The sequence below is a fragment of the Achroia grisella genome, unplaced genomic scaffold, assembly GCF_030625045.1.
Source record: "Achroia grisella isolate CSIRO2021 unplaced genomic scaffold, CSIRO_AGI_Agris_v1 utg2770, whole genome shotgun sequence".
Classification (NCBI taxonomy): Eukaryota; Metazoa; Arthropoda; class Insecta; order Lepidoptera; family Pyralidae; genus Achroia; species Achroia grisella.
Window position 1 is genome coordinate 79,233 of NW_026712764.1, and position 23,299 is coordinate 102,531.

A 23,299-nucleotide genomic window follows, 5' to 3' on the forward strand; every position below is an offset into this window, starting at 1 on the left:
GTAGTTAACTATTGTATCAATGTAATGTGAGTTAAAATAAAAACTAATAAGGCAAAAGTATATTGATAACTAAAAATGCATCATAATTTTTATATTCTATTTTAGAATATAAAAATTATGATGCATTTTTATGATAATGTAATACGGCTTTTCATGGGTTGCCAATCCTTAACCACATGACCACATTGTGATGACGTTGCATTGCTCTACTATATTGTGAACGTGACATACAAAATACAGAAAAATGCAACGCAGTATTTCGTGCTTACTCTATTCTATATTCTTAGTAAAAAAAACAAATACTTATTTTTATGTGTGAAATATATAATAAAGTCATCACTTTATTGTATATTTTACACATAAAAGTAGGTCATCACCTAAAACTTTCAAACTTTTCTACCATAGTGTATACAGATATTTCTTATCTACATGCATGACGTATACTCTTTACCATAGGCAATATTTTTTTTGTGAAACGTCTTGCTCGCTCGCTCTCTCGCTTCCATGTTTGTTCGTGGTAATTTCGCATTTGAGTGCTAGATTTTCTAGTTTATCGTGTAAAAATTAGTGTTAATAACTATTTAAGTGTGTAATTAATGATATTGTCGGCATCACGGCGACCTCGTGAGGATTTGTCGCCCGAGGAAAAGTGCATATCGGCGATATAATAACAGGGAGGGTACGTCTTTCATATCCAATTTAATCCAGTAAATGCGTCATTTTAATTATTATTGTTGTACTTAAAGTGAAAACTATAATGTCCATCCCGGTGCAACTTTAAGCTTCTAAAAACAAATATCCGTACATGTAAAGGCTAGTTTCTGTGCAGTTTTTATGACCTCCAGCTGATTCGGAGGAGGGCGTTTTAATGAGCAATTTTGAGTGGTCATACTGGAAGGAAACGTATGTGATAGATACAGACGCAGTTAGTCATCATCACGCGCGTTTACTAAACATGTAAATCAAAATCAGCGATTGTAGGGCAGACGAGATATGTCCGCAAAAAATGTATTAGATATATGTCACCATTGTACCTTTTGTTTCTTTGTGATTTTGCGGCGATACGCACGCTAAGATAACATGTTCTTGTTTACCGTATTGTAGCGAGTCGTCTATTAAATTCATTGTTCTCATAGCTCAAGGCTCTATTGACTTTGCTTCCAGTGTTCTTAAAAAAATAACTTTAATTTCTAGTTGATTGGGTTCATTACTATGCACAAATTGTTGCTTTGTTCATCATTACACTAAAGTAAATGTTTGCAAACTGTTTCTGTTGACCTACTGACAGGTAAGTAGTGGCAATCTCAAATAACCAATTTCCTGATTTAGTTATTAATAACCAATGTTAATTTGTTGTGGCCTAGTGGTTATATTTGGATTTAGATTTTATTTTTCTATATTCATTATTGTCATTTTATAGTAAGTTACTGTTGTTCTTGATTATGATCATTCTTTTTGAATTTGGAAGCTATAACACCTCAGAATTTTTGATTTGAATTAGAATTAATTTAAAACTATGATATATTAATAAATTATTTGTAATTATGTATATAACCTTCAATCAACTCTAGTCCATAATTAAGCAGAAGTTTTTATGGGTAAAAATTTACTATGGGTGTTAAACAACTAACAGAATGTTTTAAGTCCATTTATTTTGTAAATAGATGCATAATGTGCATAGAAAACACCCAGAACAATACAAACAGATATACATTAACACATAATGTTTGTATTGTGCAAGATTCAAATAATAATTGAAAAGTAAGTAGAATAGTCTATTTGTATGTAAATAATTATGTTGAATGAAATTGTGTGATAGTAAATTTAATATAGACAGTACAGGAAATTGATAATTATTTATAGTCTTGTATTTTCAGTTGCATGAATGAAATACAGTCAGTTTATATCAGTATTGTCTAGGAACGAAATTGTTTTGGTTTCAATTTGCTTTTGGTAGAGAATTTCTCATTCTAACTGGATTCCAGTAAGTGTTAATGTTATTTGGTACAATTCTATTATTGATTAATTTAAGAGATTTATTAATATGTTGTAAATTACAACAGTATTTATAGCAATAATACATTGTTCTAGTATAACATAATGTTATATTTATTTTTTACAAATATTTTAAATATAGTTTGTGAGTGTGGATGGATGTTTGTTACTCTATTGTGCAAAAAATATTGAATGGATTTTAATGAATATTTACAATAATATAGTATGTTGTAAATTACAACAGTATTTATAGCAAGAATACATTGTTCTAGTATAAATAATGTTATATTTATTTCTTACTAATATTTTAAGTGTGGATGTTTGCGAATGTGGATGAAGTGTATTACACATGTATGTAAAACAACTGAATTTATTTTAATGTAACTGTACAATAATACTACTTATATATCAGAATATCACATAGTAAAAAAATTCATGCGGGTGAAACAGCAAGCTAGTATCATGAAGTTTAATGTCACCTTGTAAGTTTGTTTGTAGATGATACATATTAATGTCTTGCTTTTGGTTTGTAATATGTGTAAATTTTAGAGATACATTTAGAGATTTAGAGTATGTTTTAATATCATTTAACAGCTATTATTTTTATTTTATATCTTTTACTTATATGGATATTATTTTCAAGTTTTTTTTAAGAGTTGTTTGTGTTCGGGTACAATTACAGTACTGGTACCTTGTACAGTTTGTGCCCTTACATGTTTATGCCCTTACATCTTTTACTATTAATTTACTATAATTTTAAATGTAAATAACATTGTGGGTTGTCAGGATTTGTGTTGGGGGATGGTAATAATGCCCCTTTATAGGGGTCAAAATAATTTATCCCTATCAACTGGCAACTTTAGTTAAAAAAGAACTGGTGGGAAGTTCATCTGGTAGATTATGTTATACTTTTTTAAATTAGTTTTTTAACATAGAGTGTATGTGTTTAACATATTAAATATACTGAATATCCTGTGCCTGCTTAACTGGGACCATACACAGTCATCTCCTAAATAATCATGAGTAATAATTTACAATGTAAAACAAAAGTACCTATTATTATTGGCCAATAAAACAAGATGATTTAAGGCACTCTCTTATATTATACTTTATTATTCTTCAACAAACATCCAAGATAAGGGTATATGTAAAGTTTATTGTCTTAAAGAGAACTATTTTATTATTAGTGTTTTATAAATGTCATATCTAAAATTCCATTTATTATCTACATTGATTACATTAAAAGTAAAGAAAGAATAAACATACATGTTCATTCATTTGATTAATAACAATTCTATATGGCAATACAATATCCGATTTGTATGCAGATTATTTATACACTGGATATATGATGTAATAAGAAATGAAATGTCTATGGTTTTATGTGACCTAATGTTAACATGTGCCTACATTTTTGTGAATATATCATTTATCTGAGTAAGTAAAGTAAAAGTAGGTAGTTTTAGCTCTGATGAAGGCAGCAACAACATCAATCGGATGTCATTTACATAATTTGATTTCATATAACACTTTAGGAATAATCTTAGTTGTAATCATAGAAGAACATCAAATATTGACCTCGTTCAAAGCCAGGGTGGGTTGCTAGTTACTAACAATTTCCTTCCTCCAATAGAATAGAATAGGAAATCATTTATTCAAATAAACTTAATTTAAGTACTTTTGAATAGTCATAGATATCATTCTTTTAACCTACAGCTCATTCAAAGCTGTCTCATCTCAAGAAGAATGAGCAAGAAACTTAAATAATAATTGTAACTTTTCATTCTTAATTCGAAACGTGTGAATATAAACTAATATATTTATATTATATGTATATATATATATGTTGCTCCCAGGATATGGCTACAAACAGAAGCGGGGCGGCGCAGCGGCCGAATGGCGCTCCACAGACGAAGGTGTGCCAATTCAAACTGGTGTTACTAGGGGAGTCCGCGGTGGGCAAGTCGTCGCTGGTGCTGCGCTTCGTGAAGGGACAGTTCCACGAGTACCAGGAGAGCACGATCGGCGCCGCCTTCCTCACGCAAACGGTGTGCCTCGACGAGACCACCGTCAAATTTGAGATATGGGACACAGCGGGACAGGAGAGGTCAGCCTCTTTTTATTACATCTAAAATCTGCTCCTGAACTTAGTTCCCGTTAGAAATATACAGAATATTTCTATTTCTATTCAAATAAACTCGATACAAGCACTTTTGAATACTCATATTTTTTTATTCTACCACTCAATCGGAGCAAAGACTCATCACAATAAGAATGAGAAAGAAACTTGTGATTTGCTCTTTTAAATAGATTTTTTTAAAATAAATAATTACCTAATAACAGGTAAGGGGCATGGTAATCAACATAGAAATCGCTACGCACTCATTATTAGTGCAATCAGATAATATAGTCAGCGCTATGAATTTTAAGTTTTTTTCTACAAATTAATCATTTACAAAGTCTTAAATTTTATAATAAACCTTTTTTACAAAAGAAGTGTTTTATACGTCATTTGAATCTTTTTTCAGGCAGATTTAGAACAGACTCTGGTAGTTTGTTGTAAAATCTTATGCAATTGTCATAAAATGAATTACTTTAGTTAAACGGCATTTAGGTAAAATTAGTTTGTTATTATTACTTAAACTTTTGTTAGTGTAAACACTAACTCTTTGTGAGGGAAATCTCACAACAAACTAAATTAATACGATATATATAGGTGGTTTAATAATTGCGACTCTGAAGTGGCAATAGCTCGTAGGACAGATGGCCGTTGGGGCAGTAAAGTCCTCGTTTGGCGACCACGGACCGAAAGACGCAGCGTGGGAAGGCCTCCAGCAAGGTGGACCGACAATCTGGCCAAGATCGCTGGAAGGCATTGGATGCGAGCAGCACAGGACCGATCGTCGTGGAGATCTTTGATGGAGGCCTATGTCCAGCAGTGGACGTCTTCCGGGCTGCGATGATGATGATGATATAGGTGGTTCGCCCCCTGCCACGTTGGATTCATGCACCACGACTTTGACAATCGACATTGCCTCTGATTCCTCAAAATATTTACATCTCATTGTTAATTTCTTCATTTCTAAATTAACTTCTTTCAAGTGATACAATATTTTGACGGATTCGTTGGTCTAGCGGTTCAAGATACCGTTTTACTTCCGATCGGCACGGGTTCGATTCCTCGCACGGTACAAACTATGGTATATTATGTATGTATTTTCAAATAAGATATATCTTAAGTATATCTACCGGTTGTCTAATACCCATACCCGTTTTTTACTACAAGCATATGAATATAAATACTATATACATAAACCAAAATAACTTTTTTTTACAATTTTTGTCTGCCTGTCTGACATACTGCGCCGACCCCAAATAATGCGATAAAGACAAGGCAATGATGATGTCTGCCTGTCTGTCTGTCTGTTTGTTCCGGCGAATATAGTCCTGTCAAAATCGGTCCAGTCAAAGATATGGTCATTGGCTGGACCGATTTTGATGGGACTTTTTTTGCCAGGTAGCTGATGTCATAAGGAGTAACTTGGCTACATTTATTTTATTTTAGAAAAATAAAGTAAAATTCCACGCGGACGAAGTCGCTGGAACAGCTAATCTGGAATAAGTTGAGATGTAATTAAAACAGATGGACCATAAAAAGTTCACCTCTTTATCACCAAATTCTGCTGACATTTCGCTTGCAGAGGAGACGATCTGTCATGGTACTTTAATGGATATCTTATCTTGTCGGCAGCGCCATAGGAAATCGGACGTCTTTCTGGAATTCTTACTTTTGCTTCTACAATTATCTTTTCTCTCGCTCACACCCATGTCCATCATACGTCTCCTTCAAATCAAATCAATTCAAAATATGTTTATTTATGTAAATCTATTACAGACTCTTTTGATATGTCAAATCTACCGTTAGTTGGGAATGCATTCAAGATGAGAAGAACTGACAAGAAACTCAGCTCGTATTCTTTTCAAATATGGTTGTGCAATAATACAGATTCATTTTTAAATTCAAATTTGGGAGAATAGAGTGACCACCAGCATATGCTATAGCAGTTTTGTCAAAGGCAAATAGTCTGTCTAATCAGTGTTCGTAACCCGAACAGACCAGCATCATCCATAAGCAGCATCCGTTCACGAGTATGACGGATGAGGCAGATAATACGTTTTCTTTTTTCTTTCACACAATACGTTTCGATACCTTATACTCTACTACTATAAATAATCCTTTACAACCCTAATATACGTGAAGATACGTGCGCCGTCAGTTTGTTTTCAAGTCAACTTGCATAAAAAAATCTCAGTCCACTTCTGAGAATGTGACAGTAAATATGATTAGTAATGAATTTACGTGTTGCTTTGTCGCAACGATTTTTGCATTGATCAGGCTTCACGGCTTGAATGAACTCGTGACAACCGCGTGACGTAACCTTGCCAGTACTGTACATGTGAGTCATACAACGGTCCATAAATTCCATATTTGAAAACATCGTGACTTAGTGGCTTCACTGGGTCGGCAGTTCAAAACTGACTGACAATAGAATCTTTATTTCTGAACGAATCACTAACAAACCATAATAGAACAACCCATCCCATAGATCCCCCCCGACGGGGATCGAAATTACGAGCCTGTGCCGAGGTGCGAACCCCTAGTGGTGCTATTTAGACTAAAGTTGTATCCGTCCGACAGGAGTTGGCCTTCAGCCGCGGGTTAGGAGTGGCTTCTGCACTCCCCCCCCCCCCCCTTCGTGCTGTGAAACTTAGGGCCTTAGAATAGTTAAAAAAAAATAGTCCTAGAAACGGCGGTAGATGGGCATTACCCACATTTCATGTCTAGCCCACAGAAAGATCAAGTGTTGCGTTCATAACAAACGCAATGCCGTGAAAAAGGCCTGGTGAATTTGTCACGATGGGTTTACTGACCTGACCTCATGCTTATTTTATGATCCTGCACTGCTGCCCCACCAGGATATACCGTTAGCGCAGGCGGGTGTACCATTCCATTATCATACATTTAAAAAAGAAAGGCAATGTAACATAATTTAAATTCAATTTAATTACCCCATATGCTATTACAGTCGTGAAGTTGTATATATAACTTCAAATAAAAACTATGAGGTGTGGGAATAAACCATTAATAACAATAGACAATAATGTATACATATAAATAAAATTGTAGTGTCTGTTTGTAATATTGAAATAACCGCTTTTTACTACATGCATATGAGAATAAATATGGTACATACACCAAAATAACTATTAAAAACAAAATTAAATTCCACGCGGACGAAGTCGCTGGAACAGCTAGTATATAATATATAGAAAACACCGAGACTGATACAAAATCATACTCACGAATATAAATGTTTGTACCATGCGGGTAATCAAACTCGCGGTCATCAGTAGACCGGTATACTTAATCGCTAGACCACCGAGGCCGTCAAAGTGTATCACTAGAGACTGTTCCGCTCTGAAGTAACCTTTGTTCATAATTTGATTAATTAACAAAAGCCAAATGTTGCAGGTATCACAGCTTAGCGCCGATGTACTACAGAGGCGCGCAGGCTGCTATTGTTGTCTATGACATCACCAATCAGGTAAGCATTGCTCTTTTCTTTATTTATTTAATAATAGTAATCTCAGGACAATTCACACAGCGCCATCTAGACCCAAGTTAAGCTAGCTAAAGCTTGTGTTATGGGTACTATTATATACTATATTTTGTATATACATACATATTATACATAGAAAACACCCAGACAGATTTAAACAAACATACTCATGAATACAAATGTTTGTGCCGTGCGAGGAATCAAACCCGCGACCATCGGTAATAAAGCGGTGTGCTAGACCGCTAGACCACTGAGGTCGTCATATTTGGGCAATTTACACAGCGCCATCTAGTACCAAGCTAAGCTGAACTTGTGTTACGGGTATTTATTTCTTTCTTTATTGGGATAATACATACAGCGCCATCTAGTCCCATGCTAAGCAGAGCTTGTGTTACGGATATTAGACAACTGATATATATGTACAGATTGTTTTAACTTTCGTAAATATTTTTTCTTTCTTTCTTTATTTGGATAATTTATACAGCGCCATGTAGCCCCAAGCTAAACTGAGCTTCTGTTCTGGGTACTAGACAACTGATATAAATGCTTACATATTTTTTTAAATTTCGTAAATAATTTTTCTTTCTTTCTTTATTTGGATAATTCATACAGCGCCATCTAGTCCCAAGCTAAGCAGAGCTTGGGACTAGATGGATGGAGGGTACTAAACAACTGAAATGCTTAATGCTTAAACTTAATGATTACGTATTTTGCATACACATTGCATAATAAGATATATCCTCAGTGATCTAGCGGTTGAACACGCCGCTTTAATTCCAATGGTCGCTGGTTCGATTTATAGCTCAGTACAAACATTTTGTATTAATGAGTATGATTGTTTGTATCGGTCTGGGTGTTTTCTACGTATATTATGTATTAACAAAAGAAAGTGTATCTATATATTTCTATTAGTTGTCCGTAACCCAAGCTCTGCTTGGGACTAGATGGCGCTGTGTGAATTGTCCTGAGATTATTATTATTATAACATACATGAGATACAGAAAAAAAACTATGAATTAATAAAAGAAATGTAGTTGACTCTTGTATGTGCCGCAAAAGTGAAACGGCAGCCAACTCAGCATATGTTAACTAGCCAACTAGCAGTTGTTCTGTTGGCTCCTGTACTTATAATACTATACTTATTAAAAAAAATACATATGTATTAAACTTCGAGCTCTTTATCAAAATAAACTACTTATACTACATGAATAATAAGGATTACACTTATATTGAATGAAAGGCTCCGTGGGACTGATAAGATGGCGCAAGACAACTACTACTGTTTACGGACTAAGTTGGATAAGCAGCTGATTAGTTCACTGAAGTAATTTTTTAGTTGGTTTTTAAAATTCACTTTAGTTTTTATTAAACACTAGCTGTCCCGGCAAACGTTGTTTTGCCTTAAAATAAAAAAAAAATTGTTGTGGACTACCCCTAACATTTAGGGGGATGAAAAATAGATGTCTCAGACCTACTCAATACTCTCACAAAATTTCATGAGAATCGGTCAAGCCGTTTCGGAGAAGTATGGGAACGAAAACTGTGACACGAGAATTTTATATATAAGACAATAATTACAAAGTTGAAAAAAAAAAAGATTTTCTGTAACAGTATTTATGGTCAGACTGGTTAGATTTGCTCACTTTACGTATCAGCATTTATAGGTTTAATGAAACTAATTTATAAAGTTATATTTATGGGATAACGTCAACGACCTAATATAATTCAATTTACATGAGTTATGGTCACGGAAAGCAGCCCAAGGCTCGCGATGGTGACGGCAGGCTCACGTGGCGTGGCCCATGAAACACACTCTAAATATGTTTTATTATTTATTTTAGTTGTTTCAATCCCCGATACAAACATTTGTATCCATGAGTATGATTGTTTGTATTGGTCTGGGTGTGTGTGTTTTTTTTATGGATGATAATGGAATGGTACACCCGCCTGCGCTAACGGTTTACACTGGCGGAGCACCAGTTGAGGATGATAAGATGTACATGAGGTCAGGTCAGTTAGCACATCGTGGCAAATTCACCAGGAATATATCACGATGGTTTCCAGGGGGAACCGCGTGGAGGGCAACCTGACATGGTACATTGCTAGCAATAAGATCATCAGTCCACATTACTAACAATCCTCTTTCTCATTGTTCTATGTATGTACTTACAAAAAATGTGTTTAAATATTTAAATTATTTATTTATTTATTACATCACACATCTCAACACAATAAAAAAAACGATGGCGACAGCTGCATATAAATTATTATATAAAAAAAAACCGTAAATAAAAATAATTCATTAAATTAGGGATGAAATCATTATATACAAAGAAAAAAAAAATAATAATAATAATAATAATAAATAAAAGAACAACATAGTAACAAACCAATAATAATAATAAAGTAAAAAAATGCATTTCCTATCAACCACTGCAAAGATTTTGTTTTGAGCATCGATAAACCGCGTCACTGTGTACTGATGTGTGTGTATTAGATTCCATCTCAGCATTATGCCATGACAAAAGCCACACGCTGATTTTCAGTGGAACCCTGAATATGTGATTCACGGAAAATGTGCATATAATATAATTAATTTAATACAATATCATATATAATAGACTACATACATAGTTTAAAGGGTATTTATAAATAAATAGAATATGTCTGTGTGGATTACATGATTCAATAGCTTATTTCATAGTGAGTGAACGAGTAACCAAAATATTAAATGAAGAAACTGTATAATTAGAGATATGCAGGCACAAATAAAGGGGGTGTAAATGCGAGGTATGTCTAGCAGTTACTACTATATAGGACATATAATTATATTGGATATTATTGACTATTATCAACTTGTGTTAAAACTATAATTCCTGACTCAATAATATCAATTTATACTTAGTTTTAAAAGTGTACAATGTCTTAACGCATCGCACAGGGGGGTTAATTAGTTAGTTAGTTAGTTAATTAGTTATTGGTTAGTTAATTAGTTGTCTAGTACCCATAACATATACACTGCTTCGCTTGGGAGTAGATGATGCTGTGTGGTTTGTTCAGGGTTATTATTATCCTTATGCTATAATAACATAATCTCTGCTTATCTTGGCACTAGATGTGGCTGTGTAGATTGTTCATAGTTATAATTATTTTCCTATATACTTAGTAGTTATGGTATTCTCCCTTTGGTGGGGGTAGACTTGAACGTGGCGAAAGTCACCAAACCACGACCTATGAACTATACAAGTAAACGATTATGAATAATTTTTTTATATTAATATTATTATAAATAGGTACGAGTGTATAAATTCTATTCTATACAGCCATACGCAAAGATTTTGCTTTATGCTATTTATAGATAAACAGTTTTACAATAGCTATCACCAATTGATGTTGAGTCATTAGATTCCATACAATACAATTACTTCAATGAGTCGCGTGTAATATTAACATTTGTATGTTTGTAGCCGCGTGAAATTTATAACCTATATATTTACATTTATATATTTTTTTTGTGTCGGGATTATCTGAGAATTTTTAATTTTGTTTTGTTGATATTTTACAATGTTTTAATTTGTTTGCGTTTTGCGGTTATAGTTACTTACAAGAATAGAATTACGTACGGCCGTTATATATATTACTAATATTATAAAGAGGAAAGATTGTATTCGTTTTTTTTCTTATTAATGCATATAAATTATGTACAGTCGGATCTGAAATTTCATATCCATAATATTCCTGGCATACCGTTATCATTTTCATTGTTGTTTTTTTTATTAATATAATTGTTGCCTTATCACGTTGTGACTTATTATGATACGTGACCTTATCACCTTATCAGGTAATTAACTGTGACACATATTGTTGTATTAAACGTTTTATAAATAGGTACTAATAATAAAGTAGTATTGATAGCAACGTGGTGGTTCTCCAAGGTTACGATCGCAGAAGGTCGTAAGTTCGAATCTGGCCGGCACCAAAAAATCTAAATATTGGAAGTTAATAACATAAAGATAGTATAGATAGCAACGTGGTGGTTTTTTAAGGCTACGAACGCAAAAAGTCGTAAGTTCGAATTTGTCCAGCACCAAAAAATTTAAACATAAGTTTTATAAACTAATAACATAAATAGAGTATTGATAGCAACACGGTGGTTTTCCAAGGCTACGGTCGCAAAAGGTCGTAAGTTCGAATCTGGCCAGCATCAAAAAATCTATATATTGGCAGTTTCGTTAAAACGGTGATAGATTATTGTTTATGGTCACTACCACATATGGAGGGAGGGATAGCAAGTAGATCGCCAATTAGCCCCCCCCCCCCTTTTTTTTTGTTAAGGAGTTTAGTCTATTACTCGGTGCTAAAGAGACCTGTAGTACTGCGATTTAAATAGATCTATTACGCTCGCCGTTTTTGAAGGTTCGATGCCTAGGTCGGTCAGGGACAAGACTTGAAGGATTTTTTAAAGAGCGATTAGTTTTAGTCTCTCCTTGGTAATACATCGTGGTTAATTCCCGCTGGTATCATCATTAACTATATCTTAATTTTGATGCCCTTCTCTTTATTATTATCTATACATCTATACATATAAATAAAATTGGAGTGTCTGTTTGTAATATTGAAATAACCGTTTTTTACGACATGCATATGAATATAAATACGGTACGTACACCAAAATACCATTTTTTAACAATTTTGTCTGTCAGCCTGTTTGTTCCGGCTAATCTCTGAAATAGCTGGACCGATTTTGACGGGGCTTTTTTTGAATGATATATGGAAACTTAAGGAACTTTTATTTTGGAAAAATAAAGTTTTATTCCACGCGGATGAAGTCGCGCGTCCAGTTAGTAGTAAATAAATGTAAATATATAAAAAGTGTTAATGTATATTAATAAATTTATTCTAATATTATAAAGTAATTTTATAAAGAATGAAGTCGCTTACGTAGCGACGCGTGCATGTGACATTGAAGTGTTTGTTTTCTATTTAAACGTTTAACGAGGGGTATTGACTTCAGTTCCGTCTCATTGCTTGTTTCCAATCATTATGTGAATAATAATAATATTTTAAAATAATTCACGCAGCGCCATCTAGTACCAAGCCAAGCAGAGCTTGTGTTCTGTCTATTGGACAACTGATATAAATACATACGATACATTATTTTTAAATACAACACAATGTAAACAACATAGACAACACACAAACCAATACAAACAATCATACTCATGAATTCAAATATATGTACCGTGCGAGGAATCGAACCCGCGACCATTGAAAGTAAGGTTTGCTATACCGTTAGAGCACTGAGGGTCATCATCTGCTCTGAGGGTATGGTAAAATTATCTTTATTAAAAAACTTGATTTTAATGTTGTTCAGATTGTACCGAAACTATTCATATAACATTCTGTTAGGTACAACTGATAACTGATAACTGATAGAAACTTGATTAAAACTGTATATTGAAACTTAAAACATAACTGATCAATGATCGAAATGAGTACACGCGGCATTCTTGATGACCGAATGCGAACTGATTTTAAATGACATATGAAATGTATATGTACATCTATATATGGTGTAATTTGGTTGAAAAACTCAAGTGCTTCAAGTCGCCGATGCAGTTCATTTATAAACTATAATTTTGTGCAATTTGGGCGAGTTCCTTATTTCCTTTTCCTTCGATCACTGCAGTGTGGCTAAACAATACATCAATACATATAAATAAAATTGGAGTGTCTGTTTGTAATATTGAAATAATAGTTTTTTACTACGTGAATATCTATGTAAAATAACATTTTTTACAATTTTCGTCTGTCTGTCTGTTTGTTCCGGCTAATCTCTGAAATGGCTGGATCGATTTTGATGGGACTTTTTTTGGCAGGTAGCTGATTAATAAGGAGTAACTTAGGCTACTTTTATTTTAGAAAAATAAAGTTAAATTCCATGCGGACGAAGTCGCGAGTACAGCTAGTGTAAAATAAAATATTAGTGTTGCGAGATAATGTACGATGCTAGCTCGTACAAATGTTTTTCATTTGTTCTACCGCCACATTTGCGTTTTTTAACATAACTGGAAAGGCAAGCCAGAACAGGCTGCCCCTTGATGGCAACTCGTTTAGTGATACCTTTATGGACCGCGCGTTCTCTCCTAGAAGACATTGTTGTGAATTTCGGAACTTCATCGTCCACTGATGCTCCCTCATCATAAGTCTACCATTACCGCAGGGGAATGCACCATTCTGGGGGTAAGGGGATTGTTATTAATGGGAACTATGTAATCCCATTGCTAGCAATCTTCCATGTTGGGTCGACGTCCACGCGGTTCCTCCTGGAAACCATTGTGATAAATTCCTAGTGGACGGATCCTCCACTGGTGCCCCGTCAGCGTAAACAGTTAGCGCAGGCGGGTGCACCATTTCATTATCATCCATAAAAAAATACACCATTCTGTATTAATCGATTGGTTAAAAAATCATGTACCACTCCGCCATGATGGTCATTTATTTGGTCGTTAATTTTGAACACTAAGGTTATACAGCAAAATGCGGATTTTTCTTTGTGTGGCATGTCTATTATACACTAACAAACGAACTCAGTCGTAATCTAAATATATATAACTCAAAGGTGACTGGCATAGTGATCTATCAACGCACAGCCCAAACCACTGGACGGATCAGGCTGAAATTTGGCATGCAGGTAGATGTTATGACTTAGGCATCCGCTAAAAAAGGATTTTGATAAATTCCACCCCTAAGGAGATAAAATAGGCGATGAAAGTTTGTATGAAAGTACTGTAAAGCCGCAAAAACTATACCTAATAATAATATTTCTTAACGCGAGCGAAGCCGCGGGCAAAAGCTAGTCATTATATAAACACAAGAAGCAAAAACTTTTTTTACGAAAATTTCGCGGACGAAAGTGTATGATATTTCGCACACTTACAGTTTATATAGAGAAGAATGCAGTATGCATTTTTTTATTAAATAAATAAATAACCCTGGTCATCAAGTACCACGGTAAGCAGAGCTTGTGTTATGGGTACTAGACAACTGATATAAATACTTGTATTTTGTTTCGTAAATACATACGTAATGTACATGAAAACACCTAGATTGATACAAACAATCATACTTATGAATGTTAGCACCGTACGAGGAATAGAACCCGCGACCATCGGAAGTAAAGCGGAAATAAAGGACAAGTCAATAGATGGGCCATAGTCTGGGATGGCGCTCTGCAGTCGCAAGCCCTTGAAGCGACACCCCATTCAAATTCAAAATATCTTTATTCAAATCGGTCTATTACAGACTCTTATGATATGTCAAATCTACCGTCAGTTCGGAATGATTTCGAGATGAAGAGAACTGACAAGAAACTCAGCTCTTTATTCTTTTCAAACAAATGTTGTACATGTTTACAATAAGATGTACAGTCATTTAAATTCAAATTTGGGAGAAACGAGTAACCACCAGCATATGCTATTGCAAAAAACAAAAAATTTAATAAGTGTTCGCAACCTGAACAGACCAGTCCCCACAAGCAGCACCCGTTCACGAGTATGACGGATGAGCCAACCATTACACTCAAGCATATTAGGTGGAGCATATCGACTCGGCCCACCACGTAGCCACAAGTTTGAACTTTATAGCGAGCATGACTGTTTCAAGTTACTCCACTACGTCATTTATATTATTTACAGCATATAATAATACAATAATTTATATTATTTAAATTACAATATACCATTACTAAATTTATAATTAGTTTCTTTAATGTGTATGTCAATAGGAAAATGATATGTCTCATTTTAAGTCCAAGTGCCATAGAATTCACAGACAACTAGATGGGGTGTCAGCTTGTTCGTTCTAATTACATAAAAAGAAGGAATTGGAGTTGAAGGACATAGTTCGTCGACACGCAGACAGACCGACATAGATAACACATTATCTGTGTATATAGTGTAATTGAAGTAGAGTTGTGTTGGCTGTCGAGTTGCCAGATTTTTCCAGCCTATAAGGGGCAAATGCTTATATAGACAAAAAATTACGGGAGTTTAGTTTTTTACCCGGAACAAATTATCAAAAGACAAATTGTCTAGCGTTTAATAATAAAAAACCGAGCTCAATTCGAATACGGGACAATCAGTCCCGCCGGGACATTTTAAACTAAGCCTAAAATACGGGACGTCTGGCAATGTTAGTTAGCTGTGCTCTCTATAGTCGTATTCATATGACAGTACAGGCCACTTCCGACGTCGTTATACGTTCTTTAATTTGGCTTCTAAATTAATAATAATAACTCAGGACAATCCACACAGCGTCGTCTAGTCCCAAGCTAAGCAGAGCTTGTGTTATGGGTACTAGATGACTGATATTAATCATAGACTTTTTTTGTAAATAGATACATAGATAAACATTTTATTCACGTTAAAGGCATACACACACAAGACACTGTGTGTGTATGCCTTTAACGTGAATAAAATGTTTACAACAAATAAAAAAAATACATACATATATACATTGTAAATACCCAGACCGTTACAAATCATACTCATGAATACAAATGTTTGTCTTCCGCTGGTCGCGGGTTTGATTCCTCGTTACGGTAACGAGGAATCAAACCCGCGACCAGCGGAAGACAAGCAGTGTGCTAAACAGCTAGACCACCGAGGCCGTCAATTCAGATTATATACGGACACTTCAATTATATTATTAAACATTTTGCCTTATAAATTAAAATCGGTATTACAAAATAGGGGTTGGTGATAGAAGGGTGAAAATTTAGGGTTGTATGTATTTGTCAATGCTAAATCATATTAAAATAAAAAAAATTGTCGAAGAAATAAAAAAACATTTTTTGGGCCACCCATAACACTTTAGGAGTATATAAATTAGTTATAAACCTATTCTCAGAACTACTGAATATACATATAAAATTTCATCAAATTCGGTTAAGTCGTTTTGGAAAGGTATAAACACGAAACCTGTCGAGTATACAAAACTAATTAGCATATAATTAATTTTGTATTTTCGACAATTTCCTCACATTTTTTTAAGACATCGTTGTTTGGCGTAGCGAATTTATAATTTTAGATATTAAATTAAACTCATTAATAAATAGATTTGTGTCGTAATACTATAATTTAAAACGGGTTTGTATGAGATTTTACTACGTTTGATTATATTGAACGAAAGGTCTGTAGTTAATGTCAAGGTCACGCAGTTAGTCGTATAGAACACGATCGTTTATTTGTAGGTTTTACTACATTTTTATACAAAGCGTAACATGCTTTGTATTCGATAAATGTATACCGATTATGATATACTAGCGGACCCGTATGACTTCGTCTGCACACTATATTACGTCACTATATTTCGCCCAATTTACATTATTTCTTTTTAACCTATATGTTATTCTGATATATCCTTACTAATATATAAATGCGAAAGTAACTCTGTCTGTCTCGCTTTCATGACAAAACTAGTGCACCGATTTAAATAAAATTTGGTATACAGATAGTCTAGACCCAGAGAAAGGACATAGGCTACTATATAATGCGAAGAAAGGGTTGTAAGGGGTTGAAAGGGGTGATCAAACGTTCTATGGAAGTATCGTCATTTTTAAAACTAGAAGCTTGAAACTTATTTTTTAAATTCTCTATGTATAGATAGTCAAAACTATCTGTACATAGAGATCTAGACTATATATATTAATATTAAGGGGGTAAAATAAAATAGGGGATGAATTAGAAATTTCTCATTCGTCCTCTATTCCTTGCGAATGAAGTCCGCGGGCACAGCTAGTAAGCTATATTACTGTAAAGTTTCAGTAAAATCCGTTCAGTAGTTTTTGCGTGAAATCGAAAGAAACACCCGTCCATACTCAGAAACGTGTACTGTTATATACTAGTATATAGAGACAATTTGAATATATATTTTATTATTATGTCTTATGTATGTTAGTCTGTAACGTATTTTATAATATGGGCCATGTAGCCTGAATTATATAAATAAATGTATTTTTGTTTAAATTCCAGGATACATTTGGACGGGCAAAGAACTGGGTGAAGGAACTGCAACGGCAGGCGTCGCCATCGATCGTGATAGCGCTGGCGGGCAACAAGAGTGACCTTGCGGCCAAGCGTATGGTTGAATTCGAGGAGGCGCAGGCGTACGCAGACGAGAATGGACTACTCTTCATGGAGACCAGCGCCAAGACCGCCATGAATGTCAACGATATATTCTTAGCTATCGGTGAGTAATGGTTACCATAACAGTACTGATTATGTAAAGCTGTTGCCATATATTGTGTTGAATTAGGTGTTATTTTGTTTAATTCCAATTACACAAATATTATAAAAATTTGTCTCTCTGTTTCTGCTAAAAAATGTATATATAAGATGTATGTATGTAAATATATATGTACAATAGAGGAGTAATACATGGTGCGGTGTGTTTTGCAGCGAACAAGTTACCAAAGAGCGAGAGCGGCGGAGCCGGAGCGGGGGCGGGCGCGGGCGGACGTCGGCTGCAGGACGGGGAGGCGCCGCGGGCCTCCTCCTGCTGCAAGTGATACCCGCGCCGCGCACAGGTAACACGCACCGCACTACCACACGCTACACCACACTACACTACCGCGCCGCGCACAGGTACCGCGCCGCGCACAGGTAACACGCACCGCACTACCACACGCTACACCACACTACACTACCGCGCCGCGCACAGGTAACACGCACCGCACTACCACACGCTACACCACACTACACTACCGCGCCGCGCACAGGTAACACGCACCGCACTACCACACGCTACACCACACTACACTACCGCGCCGCGCACAGGTAACACGCACCACACTACCACACGATACACCACACTACACTACCGCGTGGCGCACAGGTAACACGCACCACACGCTACACCACACGCTACACCACACGCTACACCCACGCTACACCACACTACACTACCGCGCCGCGCACAGGTAAACACCACACCACCACACGCTACACCACACTACACTACCGCGCCGCGCAGGTAACACGCACCACCACACGCGCTACACCACACTACACTACCGCGCCGCGCACAGGTAACACGCACCACACTAACACGCTCCGCACTACCACACGCTACCACACGCTACACCACACTACACTACCGCGCCGCGCACAGGTAACACGCACCACACTACCACACGATACACCACACTACACTACCGCACCACACTACCACACGATACACCACACTACACTACCGCGTGGCGCACAGGTAACACGCACCATATTTACGCACACGAATATTGGGAATCACTATATTCTCTGTAAGTTATTTCTGGTCTCTCTGCTTAGATTAGGTAGAGATGACGTTGTGTGTATTGTCCACGGTTTTAAATGTATTTAATTATAACGAATATTACGCGATTTGTTTCAGATAAATTCGCTAGCAGGTGAGGGCGCGAGCGGGGGTTGAACATAGTAACGTCGCCGCCGCCGGCCGGCTCCCAGCCACCACTAACACACCACACCCACAGAGCACCACACACTTACAGAGTGAAAGCTTTTCCCTCAGTGCTCATTCTATCATCTTTAGACACACGTAACTATGAACAATACTGTCCATATCACAGTGTTGACAATGGTTTTACCTATAAAATTTCCTAGATGAAACTAGTGCTCAAGTTTACATTCTGTATTGTGTAATGGTCTGTGGTACCACACCATCGCCCACTCGCTGCCACAGAGGGCCTATCGTGCCTTCATCCTTACACCTTCTAATTAAACTCGCATGTTTACTGTCACGCGTGAAGGTCTTCAACCACAGATCCAGATGCCACCAAACTGTATTAAGTTTCAGGCTTTAATACGAATAATTTAACGGTAAATATCCCCTTAGATTCACAAAAATACACTCAAGTCTAATTAAAATATAATAAACTTTTCGTTGCCGACCTATCATGTCTTTTTCTTGATTGAAAGAAATTGGCAAAATAGTGTAATAGATTTTTTATTTAGTTTTTATAAATACGGGAAAAAATCAGTTTAGTTCTGTGAGGAATTTATTTATTCATATATCCCTAAATAGGTTTATTCATATTGTAAAGTTTGTTATGCTTATTTTTCATACACAATACAATATATTCGTGGTCTGTCCCGCATCTGTGTCTGTGGTCGTAATTCTACGTTCTCTAAGCACGACTGGAATCGTGTAGAGTGGTAACGCTCGCGAGAACCGGAGACGGCGGCCGCGTTCTTTTATTATACAAGAGCTAAATATAAAAATGATACATAGATTTAACCTATTTGTAATTCTAATGAGATGTAATAAAGATATATTTAATTTCGTTTGTATCATGTTATAGGCAGTCGGTTGCACTGTTCCCGCGTAGTTTAAGGGTTACATAACGAGAATCGGTTCTAGCCGCATCGCCTCGTTACTGCGTTATTCTGCGGATGCTATAGTTGGACGGGCTGGCGACGTTGAATTAGATCATAAATACATTAAAAATATTAACTACTTAGGCCGATATAATCGAATTTGTATGTAGACTACGAGTATCAAAACGCGAAATAGATGTAAACACAATTCGTCCAACTATAGTTCTTCATTTGAAGCCTAAGCTTCGTTACTATCAAAATTGTGGTGAAGGTGCATTTACATTCGCGTTCATACATGATTTTTTTTACACATTAGTGCAGGTTGATAGTACTGCCGCAACAAAGTGTCGACTGTTGTAAATTGTATCTACTGTGAAGTTGTTCAGTCTCTTACTGATTGTAGGAAAATAGTCTGTCAAGGCGTTGCCGTGGACGTAAAAATACAAAATTTACTTTAAAGTCTCCGCGCTACGAATTTACGTAGTACGATTTTTGTAATGTATATTGTTTACAGTAAAAATCGCACGATAAAATTCGCAGCGTGTGTCAAACCCTTAACCAATATATACAGCTAATTAATTTAGAAAATTAAAGTTGAAAATAGAATACAATATAGTTCTATTTGACATTAGTAAACGTCATTTCAGATTTTTAGTCTACGATAATTCTTTTACGGAACTTTTTATCTTCAAGCCTGTTATCGTATTGGAGCCAGACTCATTTAAATTGCAATAATGAACTTAATCACATTGTACCCCAAGGTTCAATTTACACATCGAAATAATGAGTGTTCACGAACACTGACAGGATTTCATCGCTTCCTTTTCGTCATTTATTCACAAGGTCCTAGGATAATTTTTATTCACCCTACTTCACGTTGTTTGGCCTATGTACACATTTCAATAATTAATATATACCATTAAATTATAGCTTGTTCGATCATTTTCGTAATAATTAAATAACAATTTGCACTCTTATAAAAGCGCTATGAAGTTTCGACGTAAAAAGTACAGCAAGCCGAAAGTCAATTTAATTTACTTCACGAAACTGATCAACACAGTGTTGTTTCTTGGTGAAAATATTAAATTATCGAATTTTCGGTTTAATATACTCTTACGATTGACCCTGATTACTACTATGTCCAATTTAGAAACAAGAACAATTACTCGCAACTACAATACATATAGATAATATTGTTAGAGCATTAATATTAATATATTGGAATGTGTAGTCTAACAATTTCTTATTTAGTTCAAATAAATGCATAGTTATTTAAATTTAGATTTACGTGTCTCAGTTAGGTCGTTATAGTTATTTTAAACACTAATTATTCAATGGACAAATTGTTCAAATTATGTTATTGTATTTGCATAACCTGTATAATTCTATATATATATATATATTTTAAGTGTATTTCAGTGAGTCTTGCTTTGATAGTAGCTATCTTTATGTAATGATTTGTAAAATCGCATTCCAAACGGGATATTGCTGGTATGGGAGGTAGAACTACAGTGTCTAACAGTAGAACGTGTATAGTCCTTCGGTTCGGTTTAATTGGTTGAACATACTCTTTCCGTTATTAGAGCAAAAATTTCACTTCCACATTGCGCCGCAAGTAATCGCAAGTTGTCGCAGGATCGATAACCCACGGCGCTGCGTGCGAGTGGGCCTTAACGCATACATTTGAAAATTAATATAGGTATTTGTAGGAAATGACGTGTTGTGACGAAACAAGAGAAAGACACATCCTCACGCAGACTGCTATTTAATTATTAATAACCATGTTTTTTTAATAAAGTAGTTATACTTAACAATTAAACGGTAATTTTTACATTATTAATTGAGATTACAAGGAATTTAAACAAGTTATCGAAGTAGTGGTGCGTAGAGATTTCGTTGATTAGATATGCGACTCCCACACACCGCCAATTCTACTTCCATTTGATAGCTGTCACTGACCATCTGTCAGTTATCTGCCGTGTTAGTAACAGTGTTCTATAATCACATCCCTTACTGTCATGCTCTAGAATAAAATAATAGAAATCTATACTTGTTACATATTAACTTATGGAGTTACCATTGAGTTAGAAAAGATTAGCTTTAGTTACAATTCTGAGCTATAATGTGTCGTTATCTGTTTCGTTACAATTCGTCCCTTACAAATTATTTTAAAACGCTTGCATTATATAATTTCGTAGTATATATTTATATATCTACTAGCGGAATGGTTTATTTATCGGATAGACGTGAAGCGCCATCTACGTAAACAACTCCCCACGGATTGCAATCACTTGAAACGGCGATGAATGTTTTTGTGATATTATGTCAATCGAAGCCCGTGCATTCAACAAGCAATATAGGTATTGCATTTGGTATAAATATGTCCCATTTATATGTAATGAGTTTATATACAATTTTATATGTGCTACACAACTGTGTGTGCGTTCATAACTATGAACGCATAACGTGATCGCTTGTTTCATACAAAATTACAAATTGTAGTTTTAATTTACATATATATATGTATGATGTTTTTGGAAATTTATTTTTAATTATATATAAAAAAAGACCGCTTCCCGAATGGTGATTGTTAACTAAGCGAAAGTCGCTGTCTAATATAATGTTAGTTTAACGTTTACAATAAAGTGAAACCTTCAAAACAACTTGAGACAGAAGTAATGCAAAATGCAAACCAATATATAATAGATAATTTTGTTTATATATATATTAGATTAATATGTAATTTTTAATTAATATAAATAGCAAATTAATTTTACTAAATTAAATAGTTATTTTGTGTAAAATATAAGAAAATTGTTATTTATGTTATACACTTTTTGACCGTCATTAATACGTACGTATAATATAAGACTAGTTTGTCTTGTATGTGTCTTTTAAAGGCTTGTAATAACACAGTTGTCTGTAATTAAATTTATTGTATGACGCCGGCGTCCAGAATTAATATGAAAAAAATATATAACGTATAAATATAATTGATATAGTAATTAATAACGGGTTCTGGAAGTTTTAAATATTGCATTAAGTCTGTCCCGCGTTGTTTTGTCGGCAGTCGGCCGTCGCGGAAGCGGCGACACGTTTGTAAACTTCATCAGTTTGTAATCGGCAATGTAAATCACACAACAGAGTAGCGAGGGACGCTGTGAAGGTAATATTATATGTTTTTGTATTGTGTAAATATTTTGGATTTATTAAGATTATTATATTGAATAAAAAAATATTGTAAATGGATGACTCGTTTCTTTTATTTCCTACCCGCATTGTAGTACTTTATTCTGTTGCAAAACTCAA

The 23,299-nt window shown here is 35.1% G+C and overlaps 1 protein-coding gene across 2 annotated transcripts; it reads left to right on the top strand.

Annotated features, from left to right (window-relative positions):
- The first annotated feature begins 467 nt into the window (after window positions 1-467).
- On the top strand, window positions 468-23,240 carry LOC131843073 (ras-related protein Rab-5B). Of its 2 annotated transcripts, none has more exons than XM_059191669.1 (6): window positions 468-679; window positions 3,852-4,102; window positions 7,529-7,601; window positions 17,651-17,867; window positions 18,077-18,204; window positions 19,047-23,240. In XM_059191669.1, exons 2-5 carry the CDS (start codon window positions 3,855-3,857, stop codon window positions 18,184-18,186), a joined length of 648 nt encoding a protein of 215 aa, XP_059047652.1. In that variant the 5' UTR covers window positions 468-679; window positions 3,852-3,854; the 3' UTR covers window positions 18,187-18,204; window positions 19,047-23,240. The 2 variants fall into 2 exon arrangements, with proteins under 2 accessions (XP_059047652.1, XP_059047653.1); XM_059191670.1 differs by lacking the exon at window positions 468-679 and adding an exon at window positions 918-1,288.
- Window positions 23,241-23,299: the final 59 nt, after the last annotated feature.

Coding starts and splice junctions, on each gene's coding strand:
- LOC131843073 (XM_059191669.1), top strand. CDS start 3,855: ATGGCTACAAACAGAAGCGGGGCGGCGCAGCGGCCGAATGGCGCTCCA. Junction 4,103..7,528: donor GACACAGCGGGACAGGAGAG/GTCAGCCTCTTT, acceptor CAAATGTTGCAG/GTATCACAGCTTAGCGCCGA. Junction 7,602..17,650: donor TCTATGACATCACCAATCAG/GTAAGCATTGCT, acceptor TTTAAATTCCAG/GATACATTTGGACGGGCAAA.